Consider the following 17275-nt stretch of genomic DNA (forward strand, 5'->3'; position numbering starts at 1 on the left):
GTTCCCTTTTATATAGGCAAATTATGCAACTAATTCAAAAGTAGACATCTTTGTAGAAAAGGAGAGAAATTTTACTTGTCTTCTAGTGTTCATCTTAATGTTATAGCGAAATATTCCCCAGTTAGAATACAAATGGACCAGAATAGAGATAGAATTAAGATACTATACCCACACTATGGAAGTTACAGTTTTTTCTATTTACCCTCAAATGTGAAACGTTATAACTTGTACAGTGGTTTTATAGTCATGTTTTAAAATTTGATAAGCACTTGGCTTTCTTTAAAATTTGGATTTTCTCGTAAACAGGGAATGAAGGCAATAGTGATTTTAGGGTTAGTTGAGCCCGATAGTGACACGAGGTAGCAAATTAGCAGGATGTGAAGCACCATAGGAACTCCTAACCTCTTGATAGGCGCCTCACAATCAAAGTCATTAGCCAGTGTAATAAAGGGCCTGAGATACAGCCATTCTTCAACAGCCTAACTCTTTTATAACCAACAGATTAAAGTTGATTGGATTAAAATGACATTCTGCCCGTCTGACCTTGGCGGCAGCAGTTAAGTTCATCCAAATTAAATTTCTCCGTAATAAAGATGATTCATTTGTTGCCTGACGTAGTAAATATAAAACAGAAAGAAAAAGGAGAAAAGATTAAGTGACACACGTCAGTGCACACGTGCACAAACGCACACTTGTGCGCACACATATACACACATGCGACAACACGAATTCACCCATGCGTGTGCTCACACAGCCCTGTTGGAGCTGGCAAGTACCTGGGTGCACACTCAAAACCACAGAGACACCCATCTGAGTAAACCTAAAACTTTAAACATGTCGTTTAAATCCTTATGCTGAGGTTAAAAAATACATTGTGAGACGATGAAGATTGTAACATTATTGGTTGCTCATTTTGAAATGAAAGACGGCCACTGAATGAGCCATGTCACCAGCCTTTCCACTGATTTTCACATTTAAATAGTACAAGGAACACTGTGTTTTCAGGTGTTTTCTGTCGCAAAGGGAATATTCAAAAATGTCTAACAAAACAGCTCGACAATTTTTTTTTTTAAATGGCTAAAACTGTTCATCACTGATGCAAACTAATCAGTATCTCTGGAGATACAGGAGATGCAGATACAGGTTTAACTACGCACCATGTGTGTTTTTGTGTCTGTATCATTTCTGTGTCTATAAATGGTTATGTAATTCGCACATTTGTCCTAACCTGCTGTTTGAACATGTCCATCTGCTCCTGGAGGGATCCCATCATGCTTTTGAAATGATCTGCTTTTTGCTGATTCTCCCTTCGTAGGTTCTGATTGGCCTGTAGCTCATCCGCTAATCGGTCAAGAGCCTCCTGCGAGCTCTCCCATTGGCCAACCTTTTCCTGGTACCGCCTCTCCAGATCAGCTAACTCTTCCTTCACTGAATGAGTTGCCAATTGTGACTCTTTTAGCTACCAATAAAACAGAGTGAATAAGGCATTGGCAGAATTTTAGACTGTAGCTTAACTGAACAATGAAGAGATGTCACACAAAACTTATAGAAAAAGTGTTGATCTTAATGAACTCTACTTTAAATCCACCTGTTGCTGTGAATATCGTAGCTCCTCTTCCAGAAGTTCCACCTGCCCTCGCACCCTCTGCGCCTTGTCTATTGCCGCAGTGTACTTCTGTTTAAAAATTGCTACGGTTTCTTTCTGCTCCTGGCTTTGCAAACTGGCCTCTTTCAGCTTGCCCTTGGCTCTTTTTAGCTGCTGGTGAAGAAGCTCCATGTCAGCCTCCTGCTTCGTTAGTTTCTCTTTAAGTGTCTCAACCTGAAAGCAAACACAGTCAAATGAAACACAAATGTTGATGACAAAAAAAACAACTTTTCATCTCCATTTAAGTGAAAAACCTGCTACATTTTTTTTAGAAAGACCCAAACACTGTTTTGTTTTTTGTTTTTTTAAAGAAGAACAGCATTGGGGATGTGAGAAAATTTACTAAACAGCTGCCAAGTTGTGCAATAAGGAGCTAATATGTGGAGTAGGAAGACATAATGTATGCATGAAAAATAATTAATTATCTTACAAATTTACACTTAAATGCTAAAACCACTACAGCATCAACCATCCTCGTCATCATCATAGTGCTAGTTTAGTATGCTAGTTTGCCTAATGTGGTGCAACATGCTGCATTGCTCTACGGCAACCTCTGTCATAATGAAAGAGGAATCCAGGAAGTGAAACCAAGCTTAATCCCGGCATAACACTAAGAATCCTACCGTGGCTCACCTTTCAAGGGGAGAGGTTGAGAAAGTTAAACCCGCTCTAACACTCATCTTGAGTTCATCCACGTTAATCCCGCTATAATCTGGATCAGAACATGAGGGTTTACGACTAATGACAGCCAACTAGTTAGATTTCAGTGGTTCACCGCAGCTTGGTTTAACCAGGGATTAACTGGGCCCATCTAGGACTAACACTGGATAGAAGGTAGCATGACTGGGTAGAGAAGTTGCTCATGAAAAGACAGAAAGAGACACAAACCGGAGGAGAGGAGAGGAGTCATCAACTGCGATTCTCTATTTTCGAGTCAGAAGCTGAACAGCCTGTGTAGGTGTACGGATGCGCGCGCAAGTGTGTGTGTGTGTGTGTGTGCGTGTGCGTGTGCGCGTGTGTGTGTGTGTGTGTGTGGACTGTTTAAAACCATTGACTCAGTCCATGTACACTCGATTTTATCTGAGTGTGATGGTGGTGAATGTTTTACCCAAGGTTATCCAAGGTAACAGTTTTAAAGTAGCACTATGAAACACACACACACACACACACAATAGCAAGTAAGCTGTCATATGCCAACTTCACCTACGAAAGCTGTATATATTATTTGCTCCGTGACACAGTATTTCTTCTCCTTTAATCAATCCACTACCCTGCAATCCAAACACTAATAATGAAGTTAGCATTTTTTTTCTCTGTTACTGGATGAAAGGCCTCTTAACAAGGCTTAATGGGGACACTATGGCTTTCTTGTGACCATAATCAAGAGCTTGTGCTTTGGAGAAGCAAACAACCGTCATTAAACGCGATGGAAAAAAAACAAAAACAAAACCATTTGACCCTCATGACCTGACGAACCTCGTTCGCCCTGTCCTTTGACTATTCATGGTTGTCACATGACTACCCAAGTTGAGCCTCAGTTGATAATAACTTTATTGTTCTCCTCTTTTTTTTTCCCAATCCTTTCTAGTCTGTATTTCCCTGTCTGTATTCATGTTTGGGTTCAATTAGATATGAGAGGTTGATAAACAGAAGGGTCATCCTGTCTTGTTTAGTAATTCAGATGATGTACATGGGAATATATGTAAGTTGACTATGCGATAAAGCTTGTCTGCAATAAACGGGTCAGTTTGTTGTTGCTGGCAGAAAACCCTGACTGCTTGATTGTCGACTGTGATTTAGATCACTCGCACTCAGATGCATAAATGCATCCGATTTTTCTTTTAATGCTGTTTACTGGATTAACACAGAAAATTGCCATGGGATTGTGGCTCAGCTGACTGACACCTAAACGGACAAAAGACCTGCCTTCTCCATGGTTATGTGCTTCTGACTTAAACTGTCCTTGAGCTTTGCGACCTCCGACTCTCAATCCTTCAGCTTACGGTGTATTTGGCTGAGCTCAGAGTTGTTCAGCTTCAATCGGCTGTGAAGCAGGGCACTGGTCCCCCTCCAGCGTTGCAATTCAGTTGTGTGAACCTGCTTCACAGCTTCCAGGTCAGAGTTCAACTGATTTATAGATTTCACTAGAGGTTTCACCTGTAGGTAGGTAAGATGAAAAAAAAGGTTAAGAGGAGAGGAGAGAGGTATTCCTTACCTGTTGCTGACTCATATGGAGCTGATCGTATAGTTGCTGTTGTTCTGCCTCCTTTTGGTCTTTAAGGTGCTCGATATCTCTCAGCTTTCCGCTTAACTGACAGGCCTCTTCCTCGTGTGCTCTGACCTTGTGGTTCAAGCGTCTTGCCTCTTCCTCCAGTGCTGTCACCTGAGCAAGAAGAGAGAGAAAAAGATGAAAACTGAAAAGGATGGAAAGAAAAAACTTTATGTCGGCATACAACGCACACACAGACTGACAGACAGACAGGAAAAAAAAAAAAAACAGTGAGGGGGTGGCAGTAGCCAAAAAGTGAGGGAGTCAGGCTTGAGTCAGAGAGTTTCCCAGTTTAGTCTCAGGACCAGCTGGGAAAATGTAGGCACAGCAAACATGAATGAGTAACGATTCCCTTTTCCTTAGCTCCAACTTTCGAGGAGCCTTTGAGCAAGGTGCTACGCCTCCCACTGCTCTAATGGAGCTGCTCAGTAGCCAACAGTAGAAGACTATTGCTGGTTTGGGCACTTCCCTCGAGTGGATGTGTGCAACTCTGTGGGTGTAAAGCAGGGCAGTGTTGGAAAAAGAAACACAGGGGTGCTCACTCAACCTAGCCTCAGCAAATGAAAGGAAAACAAAAACAAAAACAAAAAAAATAGCAAGACAGGTTTAAGACCCTTGTAGTACCACCTAGAATTGAATTCAAGCCCTAAGACAAATTTGAAACCCGAAAAGAGAAACAAATATGAAAACATGCTTTTCATGAAACACAGCTGGAATGTGTCAAATAAGCTGTTTTAATGGGATCAAGTGTGACATTTCATACAGTTGATATTGTTCAGTAAAATCTCTCAAATTTGTAATATTACAACCCGAGAAGTGCGACTCAACATAAATCAGCACAAAAAACCCCCACCACACCTGTTTCTGTGTCCCTTGATGCTTTTGTTCAGCTGTCTTCATCTCAGCTCTCAGCTGCAGAATGAACTGATCTCTGCTTCGAACCTAAACCACACAAAAAGACACGTGAAACAAATTGCAAATGTTTCTCGCTATGAAATATTCAGCTTTAAAACATCTACGCAGATTTTGCCGCGTAGTTCTGACCACTGCATGCTTGTGCACACACAGATACTTGAGCGCATGCAGACAGGGACAGAGGAAGAGAGACGGACCTCCAGGTGTGAAGTGTGAAGCTTCTCGTGGCTCAAAGCCAAGTCAGCCTCCAGTCTCTCTTTGGTCTGGTTGAGGTGGACACTCTCTCTGCTGAGGTCCTCCATCTTGGCTCTCAGCTCATCCGTCTCCTCGCTCACTTTCTCCAAAGCCGTCTGTCTTCGAAGCAGCTGTGAATATGCAGTATAATTAAGTCGCTCCGGCAGTTCTACAGTCTCACAGCAATTTAGAACTCAGATTAGGACAACAAATTTTTACTTTAAATAACACTCCGAGAAGAAAATGGAATAATACAATTAAGCAATTGAAGTACTACAAAACCCACTCTAACATAAAATCCACATAAAAAAGAATGATAAACTGATTCAGATTTTGATTCTATTACCAAATACATATTAGAGTAATTACATTTCTTTCATAATGGCATCAAGTGTTCTTTTAACTTAAAAAAGATTTTTATCAGTGATAAACGCTTAAAAAACGATTTTGTATTTTGGTGGATTATAAAGCCGATGTTTTTTTACCTCTTTCTGACATTCAGAGAGCTGCTTTTTATTTTCCGCGAGCTCCCTCACCAGCGCACACATCTTTATCTCCCTCTTCTGTATCTGTAAGACAAAGACATTTTTTCTCGCTGTTAAAGGATGCTGGATTATACTATTTTTTTTAATTGCAATACACAAGTGCACCTTTTCATAATATTTTGACAATGTTACGAAGGATATCTGCTTGATTCGCTGGCAACAAAAACTGTATCTCAGGAAACAGGGGAACTAAAGTCAGTGTTTATAGAATTGAGATAACCTATTCCAGTGTTATTTTCATATTTTTGTTTAGGTAACGCGTAGATGGCACTGCATACAGAGAAATGGTTGTTAATCCTTCTCTAGAGTATTCAGTATGTCTGACAATTGCTTGTGTTTGTCTGTTTCCTTGGTGACCTTCCCTAATTACCCACTTCAGCTCTATGCCAAATGAGTGTGTGTTGTTTGTGTGTACATGTCTGCACGTGCATTCGCGTGGGCGTGATTCCTCACAAGTTTGCCCAGGGGAATGTTTTGGACTTTTTATCTCTTCTGTCTGTGTTCACTGAGTCTGTTTCTTGTCAGAGTCTTCCTCTGTTTGTGGGCAGTTAAAACCGGCCAGGTATGGGTTTTGAGCTAAATAGGTGTTTAATGTATTTTGGAATATTTTATAAAATGTACTAGTCAAAAGATGGGTTAACTTCACAAAAGCACAATGGACAGGACTGTTGTGATTTATAGGTAAACTCATGCAATGAATAAAGATGCTAAATAGCACAACCGCAGCCTCGTCTTACTCTACAACATTACAAAATGCTAATAATGACAAAGACACTATCCGCTTTAGTCTAATTTCAACAGCGTATTTATTACTATTGCACATATTTTCCACTTTCCATGTACAACAGTCCTTCATGCCAAATTGAATCGCCCTCTCTTTCTCCATCCTTGCCCACCTCCTGTCCGTGCTGCATGATCCAGGGATTGTTTTGACCAGAGCTGAGGGCTCGTTTGTAACTGTCCGGAGGGATTGATGGAGTTAACTTGGCTCTTTGACCCCTCACCTCTGGCTGTCGACGGCCAGGCTCGCTAAACACACTAAACCTGAGCTACGGCAAGGGGAGGAGAGAGAGAAAAAAAAAAAAAGAAACTAAAAATCTGCGCACACATACACACACACACACTCTGCCATGCAGCTCAACCACACATGAGCGTTCTTGTAAAGGCTTAGACCCAAACAAACAGGTAGTACCCTGGACAGAAATGATACAGGTTGTGTTTTTGCATTCCACAGACATCAGATAAAACGTTGCCGACGTGCACTTAGGAAAAAAAAAAAAAAAAAACTGACCGAAGCTTTTATTCGTGTTACGAATGCAAGTCATTCCACTTACCCATAGCAAATACAGCGCTCACTTTGTGCCAATTTTCAAATCTTAGCTTGATTTATCTTTTGAGTGTGTGTATGCGTGAATTCCCAATGTGAGTGTGTGATAGGCAGAATGGATGTTGATAAACACTGGAGGATGTCGTGTCAAAACAGACAACTTGTCAAAACGACACGCTAACTAGGTCAATCACAAAGTTTAAGGAGAAACTTTGGAGTGGCGCTTTGGTTTATGCATATCTCTGCGTGGATGTCTATGTGTGTGTGATAAGCTCCTGAACGAATCTGCAGGAGGGGACCTCCAATATCGAAGGTATTTTTAAATCAATGAGCTCTTAAGTGTATCTCAGTCTCAATGTGTTCACACATAACGCACGCACACAACACTCAGCGTAGATAGAATCCCTACTGACAGGCAATGACAAGATAAAGAGAGGGAGAAAAAAGGGGGGAGAGGACGACAGGAGTGGGGAGAAATAATATTTGAACAGTTGGGGGTGGGAGGGGGGTAGTGAAGGGGGGTGGATGAAAGGGAGAAGTGGCAAGGCAAGAAAAGAAATGAGCAATAAGCGAGATCAAGAGAGAAAGCGAGGAGAGAGAAAAAATCTGTAAGCTACTCTGACTGTTGTAAAGCATTGTGAGCAGGACCGACGTCTGTCCATGTCCAACCTTGAAGGCTCCAACAACCTTCCTCAGTGCTGCTTACCTTCCCCCCCCAGTACCGCTCACTCTGCCTCCTTTCATTCCCGTTCTCGCTCCTGTGAAGCCCCTTGTCCATTTCAAAAAAACCATACGATTTGAATTCTTTCAGGAACTACGAGTGCATACTTTTTAAATTCTCTTGATTTGTGAGGACGCCGGAGACACACACACACACATGTCTGAGCGTAACGAATTGATAAAAAGACTGAACATCACACATGGAACTAACATTTGCAGATTTTTGCTTTCATGGAGCACATAATTTCATTTGCTTTGAAAAGTCTACATGCAGTTTTGAGTCATTGATCAGCTCCCACTAATGTATTCAGAATCAAACATTTTTAAATTCACAGTAATGGGTCACAGAGACCTATCTGAAATAAAAGGCCCTAACCTTCACATTTGAATACTTTTTTGAAGTGAAAAAGCTGTTCAACCTCCCCGAATAAAAGGAAGACTCTATGGCCACATTTTGCTACTGCAAACTGAATTCTCCACTCACAAGATCCCCCCCCCCACCTCCTGTCTCACTCAGTCCACCCCTTGTTCTTCCTCCTGTGTGCATTTATGACCTGAGCATTTAAAAAAAAAAACTGCCTCTAGAGAGCTCTGTGTGTGTGTGTGTGTGTGTGTGTGTTGTGTGTGACTTTTGGTCCTGGGAAGATGAAGTAGATCCTCTCTGAGACAAAGCCCCTTGTGATGTTAATGATTTTACTACTTTCAAGTTTCTCACTGGGGGAGTTTGGAACAGCGTAACACTTTAACCTCATGTTGAAATTACAGCAACATGTGGTTATTCACATGATGATGATGTGAGTGAGTTAATGAGATGGAGAGAACCGCTAATAGAGATGGAGGATAAGTAAAAAGGAATTCCGATTTTTTTTAAAAGGGTAGGGAATTAAAGGAATTAGGGAGGACTTTGTGCTTAAATATATTACATTTGCATAAAAAAAGAACAAACATCTGCTGTTATTTAACGCATTTCCTAAGTCTTTTTCTTTTTGTGGTTACAAAAAGAAAAAAAAAAGACTTCAACAACAGACAATAGCTGGACTAAAGAGGATTTGAATATCAAAATCTGTGTTTGGGTAAAATAATAATTGAACTTTTCCTAGCAAGAAAGCGATCAAATGAAAACAGAAAAAAAATAAAACACAGATACAAGTGTGCAGTGGTTTCTAAAATATAAGCCTTTCCCATGTCTACTTCCAAACAGTTAATAAGAGTTTTAAAAAATGACTGGACTAGTCAGTCTCTACAGAAAACTGCTTTCTTTTTCTTCTGAGCAAAGAAGTCTAAGTGAGAGAGAGCGAGTGTACAAGGGAGAGTGAATCAGCAGAGTACATTTAAGATGAAGGAGAGAGTGTTGACAGTATTTGTTCAGCTGTGCTAATGTTAGGACATTTAGAGCTGCAGAGGAAAATACTTAATGCAAAGTTCTCCATTTCATTTATATTCGAGAGGGAGCAGGCACACTCTCTCTCCCTCTCTCTTTTACACACACCTACGACTACCACTGTCCATGCAATGATGGAATGAATTGTGCATGAGTGAATGCAAAGCTGTAAGTGTGACTGTGTGCGCATGTGTGTGTGTGTGTGTGTGTGTGTCCATGTGTGGGTGTGTGAGAGGGAGCTTGTAATACATCAGAGAAAAACCAGTTTTGGTGCATAAAGCAAGGCCAGATGTGGAGCAGAAACCAGATCCCTGGACAGAGTGTAATGGTCCATCCGTTGACTTAACCAATTCAAACATGAAAGACACAACCAGACACACACACACACACATGCACATGTACACACACACACACACACACAGAAGTACGCTGCACAGCAGAGAGAACTGCATACACTGTGCATGCACAACAATACACATAAACATAGACACATTCAACCGACCAGGTTTATGTAAAAACATACAATGCAACTGTTTGCTTCCATCCTGTAGGAAAACTCCTCGAGTGCAATACAAGAGGTTTTAATTAAAATATGCCATTTCCATCAAAGCCCATTTACTGTAATATAACATGAGTCACAGAGCACGCAAGTCTTAAATGTGCACTCTACAAACTGAGTGACGGTTGTAACAATAGCCTCAATGATAGCCAGAAAAATCCTGACCTTAACTCTCACCCTAAACATAGTGAAAAAGAGTATTGTGAGTGAAGAGGCTTGCCATTGAAAAGGATTGAACCCTGTGTGCTGCTTCCCTTTTTTTTTTTTCTTGTTTTACAAATTCAAGCCCTTGAAATTCTTAGGCTTAGGGAAGAGTATCTTTCCAACCTGGTTAATTGAAGGTTAAATACAAACCACTAAGCATTAACATATGCTGCTGGCGTATCACAAGAAGGGCAGAGCACTGAAATGGCTAAAAAGCAATGTAGCATATGACCAAGTCATTTTAGTTTTACTGGAGTCCCTCCTACTGTAGGAGTTTGGACAGTCTTCGTCAAAAGTCTGTCTTCGTCAAAAGTGTGTGTTTTTAATAAGGCTCTAAATATCAGAACATCCCATTACCCATTATCTAAAACCTTATTATCAGCACCATTGTAGAAATAGACAATGCCTGTCACAGTGAATATTACATTTGAAAATTTCATATTTAAATGAATCCCTCACCTGCGTGACCCCTCTTATCAGCCCCATTGTGGGAAAAGACAATGCATTACATTAAAGTGAATATTATATTTAATCTCCAATCCTGTAGAAATTGCGTATCTTTAGTTAACCATTTATTCCCTGACATTGTCCACCTTATGTGGAAAATGCATCGTGACCTGGAGAGCAAGCAAACTCACCTTCAATGTAGTAACAACTCATGGCCAAAACCGGTGAGTCAAATGGGCTCGCAGCACTTTAATTGTTACAATAAAACGACAAAGTCAGACAAGTGAGGTTTTACAGGAATTCATAATTTAATATTTCAGTGAAGACCTTGCAGAAGAAACCAATTACCTTCTTTTCTGTGGCGATACGTGCATCAGTTAGTTCCACCTGCAGACGCTCCACCTCTTTGCCGGCATGGTGCAACTCGTCCTGGATCTTGTCTCTCTGCTGCCTGTCTGTGTTCAGCGTGGTTCTGGTCTGATCCAGGGTCTCGGTGATATCATTCAATGTACGCTCGCTTGTTTGTAACTGAGGTGTGAGCAGAGAGAGGGAGAATGGCAGGGGGCATGTAAGTACAGTTTGTCTACGGATTGAACATCCTCCAGAGGCTTTGAGGGGGACAAGAAGAGCGACAGCCGTAAAGAGAGCTGTGGAGGAGCAGCATGCAAAGAGAAGAATGGGTGAACCATTACAACAAGATGCAAGCAGGAGAAGGAGGGAATGAAAGCATCATTTGGAGACGTTTGCCTCTGCTTTGTCACCATAGCAGTGAAAGGGAACATCATAAAGGCTTTGTGCCAGGCTAGGGAACCCTACAGTTACTGCTTTCAGTCAGGACCAATAAAACTGCTTGACTACTCATCATAAAGCTGTAGGACACTAACTTTAGAGTAGCGTTTCTTAAACTTGGAGGCAGGACTGACAGAGGGTTGTTGTCCTTTTCTTCTCATCAGCCAAGAGAAACAATATGTTGTTCCTAACACTGGGTCCATGGGTCACTGCACCTTTCTAATGTATGAAATCTTCCAAGCAAGCTGCTCATATTCCTGAAAGAGGCAGAAACCAGTTCATTTCCAAATGGTTACATAAACCTGTGACACTGCGATTTTTCAAAATGAGCCCCCAGAACATCAGTAACACGCAATGCAAATACGGTGTTAAAATGATCGTGTTTAAACTGCCGCTGCCGTCTAAGCACTCCAGCGATGTCAAAAAGGTAACAGGGGAATTGAGTTAGTGATAGAAAAGTAAGGGCATAAAGTCGGCATCTAAGAGTGTGTTACTTTTATGTTGAATGTATTTCATTTAGCTGGCTGACAGGCACCCACACTGCTAAAACACTAGCTGCCAGACAAATGACTTGGTTTGGTCAAGGACACAGTAAATGGGTTAATTTAAGCCTAAAACACATCACTGCAACGCGCCACTCTGATACACCTAGAGGGGCGAAAAGAAGGAGAGAGAAAGAAATGCAGAGGGAGGGAGGGAGACAGATAGAGAGAGAGAGAGGGAGAGGGGGAGAGCGAGAGAGAGCGAGAGAGAGAGAGAGAGAGAGAGAGGGAGGGAGGGAGGGAGAATAATAAGAATGAGAGAGAAAGGACAGTGAGAGAAACCTAAAGGCCATTCCATTCATCATGCGTACGACTCTCTAATGTTCACATTCATTACCACTGGTTCTCATTGGGGCAAGAGCGAGGCTGGACAAGGCAGATGAGAGAGGAAAAAAAAGGACGAGAATGAAAGCAGAAAAAAATGAGAATGATCTAAAGTAAAATAATGAATGGAAGGAGAAAAATTATCAAAACAATGTTTAACCCCTCCCCCTGTCTTATTCCCTCTAATGGCTAAGTGATATTCATACAAACATGGTTCTTTATTGTACAACAAGCCAACCCTCTGTGGAGCTAAGATGGTGGCGATGAGTTATTAAATATGGAGAGAGGGCAAGAGAGGGAAGGCGGAGGAGGAGGGGAAGAAGGACAGATGATTAACTGTGAAGGAAGTAAAAAATGAGGAGAATTCCCCAAAGTACCTGACTGGATTTGATTTAGAGAACGTTGCCCAATTCTGTTCCTTATTTAAGAAGAACTCCCCTCCTCTGTGTGTGTGTGTGTGTGTGTAAGAGAGAGAATGTGCTACCTACTTTGCTCTGCAGCGTGGCCAGGCTTTCTTTGAGCTCCGCGTTGCATTGGACCAGCTGTTGCGAGTGTTTCTCCTTCCTAGCCAGCGTTCTCATCAGAGAGTCCTCCGTGGCTCGCAAAGCAACCACATCCTGGTCCAGGTGCCTCACATGATCCTCTCTCTCTTTCATCTAACGTGGAAAAAAAAAAAAAATCTGTGCTCTACATACATGTATAATGTACAGGCACAAAACCATCACACGCCAGACATTTTGCTTTCATTAAGTTTGGGTCTTTGATGCCACTACAGCTTGCGGATTTGACAGCGAAAGAACAAATAAAAGCCGTGTGCTAAATATTAATTTTCCGTCTCTGTGCCGAGACGAGCTGATACCAACACTAAGTCAAGCTGTGGCAGTTAAAGAACATAAATTTATGTAGAAAAATAAATAATGAATCTTTTCTCTCACACATTTCACATTATGCTTCTGTTATTGTGAGCGTACATCAAGTAGGACAAATTCGCATCACTTAGCTGGTTACACTTAGCTGATCTTGTGAAAGGCTGTCTCTTGTGTGCACCACATCTCTACAGTTTGTCCAATGATGTTGGCAAAATGTAGTAAAGATAACTTTAAGTAAAAACAATGCTGTTAGCACGGGTATAAATGCATTAGTGTCTTGCCTTTTGTTTGAAAATCCTATTTAGTCTAACCTTCCAGATGTCTGTTTAAAACTGAAACCTCCACACTCTCACCATCAAGATGGAAAATGTACCTCAGCATCTATAGAAAACTACGCCGGTAAACTAAACTTAATTTATGTGCGCTAAAACTAAATAACTGTTGTTGTGTGTCACTGTACATAAATTAGGGCTTGAGAGAAATTACTGGGAGGGAAAAAGACATAATTTCAAAGGAAGCAGACAGTGGTTGAACTCCTCACCCCATGCATGAATGTGAGTGTGTGTGGGCCTGTGGTTCAGAAGCCCTTTACCAAATCAAAGCCCCTATTCATTAGCACTGTGTTAAATGAGCCCTGTGTTAGATTAGTGAGGAGGCTCCGCAGACAGTCAACACACATACAAACACAAACTTACAAACATATTTACATGCACTGTACGCAAGCTGTGCATACACATCTGTATGCAAGTACAGAGCCTCATCAGACTGCATGATTTAAGATTTGCGAGACTGAAAGACTTGCATGTATAACCACAACTTAGACTTAAAGGCGAGATCAGAGCAAAGAGCAGCACCCTTCTTAACTCCTGATCTCTCGCAAGTTCCCTTGTCATCTCCTCGAACAGCAGACCATGGTTAGGGGCTTGCGTCTTGGCACTGACATAACCCACCTCTGCCTCCTTCAAAGAGCTCTCCAGACACACTACCTCGTGTATACATCATCCAATGCAGTGTAACAGCGAGTTAAAGGTGGTCTTTTTATGCAGTTAAATTATCTGCAGCATTCCTAATGGATGGTAACGATTATAAGCAATGGGGCAGTCAGTGCTGTGACACTGAATTAAAATGACTCTTTCATCTGGATATTCCAGCAATTTTAGTGTGACTATTGGGAAATAAAATAAGTTTTACAAAGCTGAGACAATAATGTGCGAATTTCAGAGCTTCAGCCGCGTTCAACAGATTACACGAGTGGGCAAAAGTTCATCTTCTTTATGCAAACCCATCTCGATTGCAAGAGGGATTTCGGATGAAAAATGAATGTGAAGCAAAAGAGCACATTTTCTATACAATTTAGATATTATTACCATTAATGTAAAACGAAGTTCAAGCAATGGGAACTTCTAAGATTTCAGGCACTGTAATTCTTTTACTGTAGTGACTTATGACTACAATTCATGCTCTCAGACAAAGGCAATATTTAATGTGAACTATATGTATGTACATATAAATAATTAAATGTATTAAATGAAAACATAATTCTTTCCACAGCTAGTTTTAGTTAAGTAATGCCATAGAGTAAGAAAGATAGTGATTTAATTGCTAATGCAACATTGTCTGGTAGCTGCTACAAAGGTAGTTCATACTATCTCATGGTAAAGCGCTCAAAGGACAAACAAAAGGGCGATGTAACGTGACTAAAGGAATAGAAACTTCCTCCCAAACAGCTGAAACATACAAGATGTTGCTATTTTTGCAAGCAAAGGTCTTAAGTATTGCATTGTTTAGCGTTTTAAAGGTCTCTAAACGTTCTGATTTTGAACGAGATAGTCGCGAAATACAACTTTTGCAATACATTAGTCTTAGAAAATCATAAACATTTATATTACTTACCGGTCTACAAACAGGGTATCTTGAAAAGTTATATATTTTTTGCTTTTACTCTTGTTTCTAAATGAATTTATCATTCTCAAATATCAGAAAAACAGTATTCTTTAATCCCACCCATCTATCTAGCTAGTTAAAGATCACAATGTCTGCCAAAATCCTTCCAAGGTCTTTACAGCACTGACTTTCAGAACTCCATAATATTGTTACATAATTAATACATTACGGTGATTTTTTTTCTTTTTTTTTCATCTGCAAATCTGCCACCATCAGAGATGATTAAAAGTTCCCATGTGGTCTGTGTGAAGACTTAATTCTCCAGTGGGGGAGTATAGGACCTTGGCTGGAAGTCCGGAAGAAAGAATATCAGATTTGTGATTTTATTTCAAATGAGTGCTTAAGCCTTGGACTTTCATATTAGTAGAGCTCCTATTGAGAGAGAAACCTCAATCTGATCAAGTCTCATTACTTTAGCAATCAAAGTTTCGCCCCTGGGGTCCTCCCCCTCAACTCCTGCCTCCCACCTCCTCCCGTCTCTCTTTCTTTTTTTTTTCTCTCCTCCCAGCCATCATATGTTTTTTTGCCACCAAGGCAGAGAAGAGGAGAAAAGGGAGAGTGGCTTGCGCAAATCCTTGATTGGCCAAAGTCTATCCTCCATCTAGGATTACGAATAGAAATGGAACATTTGAGGACAAAGAAAGGAGGGGTGAGATGGGAAGAGACAGAGAGAAAAAAGAGAGAGATTGTGGGTTAGAGAGAGATGTGAGTTGCAGAGTTATGGGCATGGAGAAAGAGGGAGAAAGAGAGAGAGAGAGAGAGAGGGTGGCTAATATAATTGAATTAAAAAGATGGAGCGGGGCCATTTCTAAGCAGGTGGGAGTGTGGAGTGAGAAAGAGCAGGCGAGATATTAACTTCTAATAAAAGAGAGATTAGAAAGTGGCTAGGAGGACTGCTCTGTCTTTACCTGTGGGAGTGACGGCCCCCACATAACCTTTCACTGCAATATGCACACCGATATTGGCCGCCATATTCTGAGCATACCACACACAGACGGGCAAATACATATACACAAGCATTCACGCGTTTCTGCACATTTGCACCAAAAGGAACCACACACACAGAGTGTACGCGCACACATATATGCAGAAACATATGACATTTGAGAAGACATACGAGTGCACGCACGTAATGCGTTATCAGCTTTCATCCAGTGATCCAACAGGCGGCAGTCATCAGATAATGAAGACACAGCTCTTTGGGAAGCCACTGCCATGCAGACAATTAATTAACTAATTGCTCTAATGAGCTTGTTAATGCCACGGTTTTTTGGCAGCCTGTGTGAATACATTAACGAGGCTAATTCAATTAAACAGGTGCAGATTTCACAGCTGCCTCTCTCATGAGCACACACTCACACACTCACACACACACACACACACACAGATCCTACAGGTGTTGTGTACATGTTCGCTCCATTTGACTCTGATGTCTTTTTCAGCGAAACCTTGGCATTCGATCAAAAGCATAATGATATGCAGATCAAGTGGTGTGTACTCGTGCATTTGTGTGTATGTCTGTCAGTGCTTTTGCCTCAATGGGCCGGTGTGCCTTTGAATCAAGTAGAAGTACAGCTCAATAAGCTCTACCAGCAATGGTAATCTGTATAATTGAAAGGGTATAAAATAAGTGGGTGGAAAACTGATTGAAGCGCTATGATAGCACAGTTAAATTAGCTAACAGAATCCCAGGGGTCAACCAATAATGTTAGCCAAGGCTTCGCAATGCAATACAATTAATTTGCTCAAAAGCTTTTCAGTATTATACATTCATGTGTGTGGGTTTGACAAAAATAGCTGTGAACTGCAAGTGAATAGCACTGAGCATTTGTCTTCACGCTACCCGCCCATCCCAAGACTCGGCAGCCCACGGTCACAAACACTAAAACTGGGGAAGCAGCTGTGACAACATTTTCCACCAGAAAGACCCATTCATTTAAGAATTTGTAAAATGCCTTTAAATTCCATACAAGCATCGGAAACATTTGAAGCATGTTTATGTGCGCTCATCTTACTTTTTGTTTCGCTCCATTAAACTCTTCAGTTAGTTGGACGATCCTTGCCTCTTTCTCTTCCATCCTTTGGTGAAAAAAGGCGCCGAGCTCATCCTTCAAACGCACCATGTTGGCCTCGGCCTGGAACACAGAGCGTTTCATATTCATTCACCGGACTAAAAAGCTGTTGTATTTTCACTCAAATCTCTTCTTCGGTTTTGCTCATGTGCTATCTTGGTTCACAAATTTCTATTGTGAAAACTGATAAAGAATTATGAGTGATATTGCATGGAAATAAGAAAATATAGTCTATGAAGTTGCTACGGTTCTGTAACCATGGTTGTAGGATTTTTCTCACTCTGGACAAATAATAGACAACACACATATGTTCATACAAGCATCACTCATGTCTTGGTCACCCAAATACAATCACAGCAGAATGTGGCTTCTTGCGATGGCGTGAGATGTGAGTTCAGCAGGTGAGTGCGTCTCCTTGTGTAAAACTGAACATGATTGGTGATTTGATGAGTTTGGTTTGTTATGGCAGAACGTACAGTAGAAGCTCCC

The 17275-nt window shown here is 41.1% G+C and overlaps 1 protein-coding gene across 1 annotated transcript in view; it reads right to left on the minus strand.

Moving 5' to 3' along the window:
- Nucleotides 1-17275, minus strand: part of pmfbp1 (polyamine modulated factor 1 binding protein 1) — a 92342-nt gene that overhangs the window by 33905 nt on the left and 41162 nt on the right. The window contains exons 7-14 of the mRNA XM_008276301.1: nucleotides 16730-16849; nucleotides 10595-10774; nucleotides 5549-5632; nucleotides 5027-5194; nucleotides 4773-4856; nucleotides 3861-4028; nucleotides 1589-1819; nucleotides 1229-1459 (exon numbers count right to left, since the gene is read on the minus strand). Coding sequence (XP_008274523.1) covers nucleotides 1229-1459; nucleotides 1589-1819; nucleotides 3861-4028; nucleotides 4773-4856; nucleotides 5027-5194; nucleotides 5549-5632; nucleotides 10595-10774; nucleotides 16730-16849 — 1266 coding nt within the window. The remainder of the gene's footprint in view (nucleotides 1-1228; nucleotides 1460-1588; nucleotides 1820-3860; nucleotides 4029-4772; nucleotides 4857-5026; nucleotides 5195-5548; nucleotides 5633-10594; nucleotides 10775-16729; nucleotides 16850-17275) is intronic.

This window comes from Stegastes partitus, unplaced genomic scaffold (assembly GCF_000690725.1).
Source record: "Stegastes partitus isolate 25-593 unplaced genomic scaffold, Stegastes_partitus-1.0.2 Scaffold68, whole genome shotgun sequence".
Classification (NCBI taxonomy): domain Eukaryota; kingdom Metazoa; phylum Chordata; class Actinopteri; family Pomacentridae; genus Stegastes; species Stegastes partitus.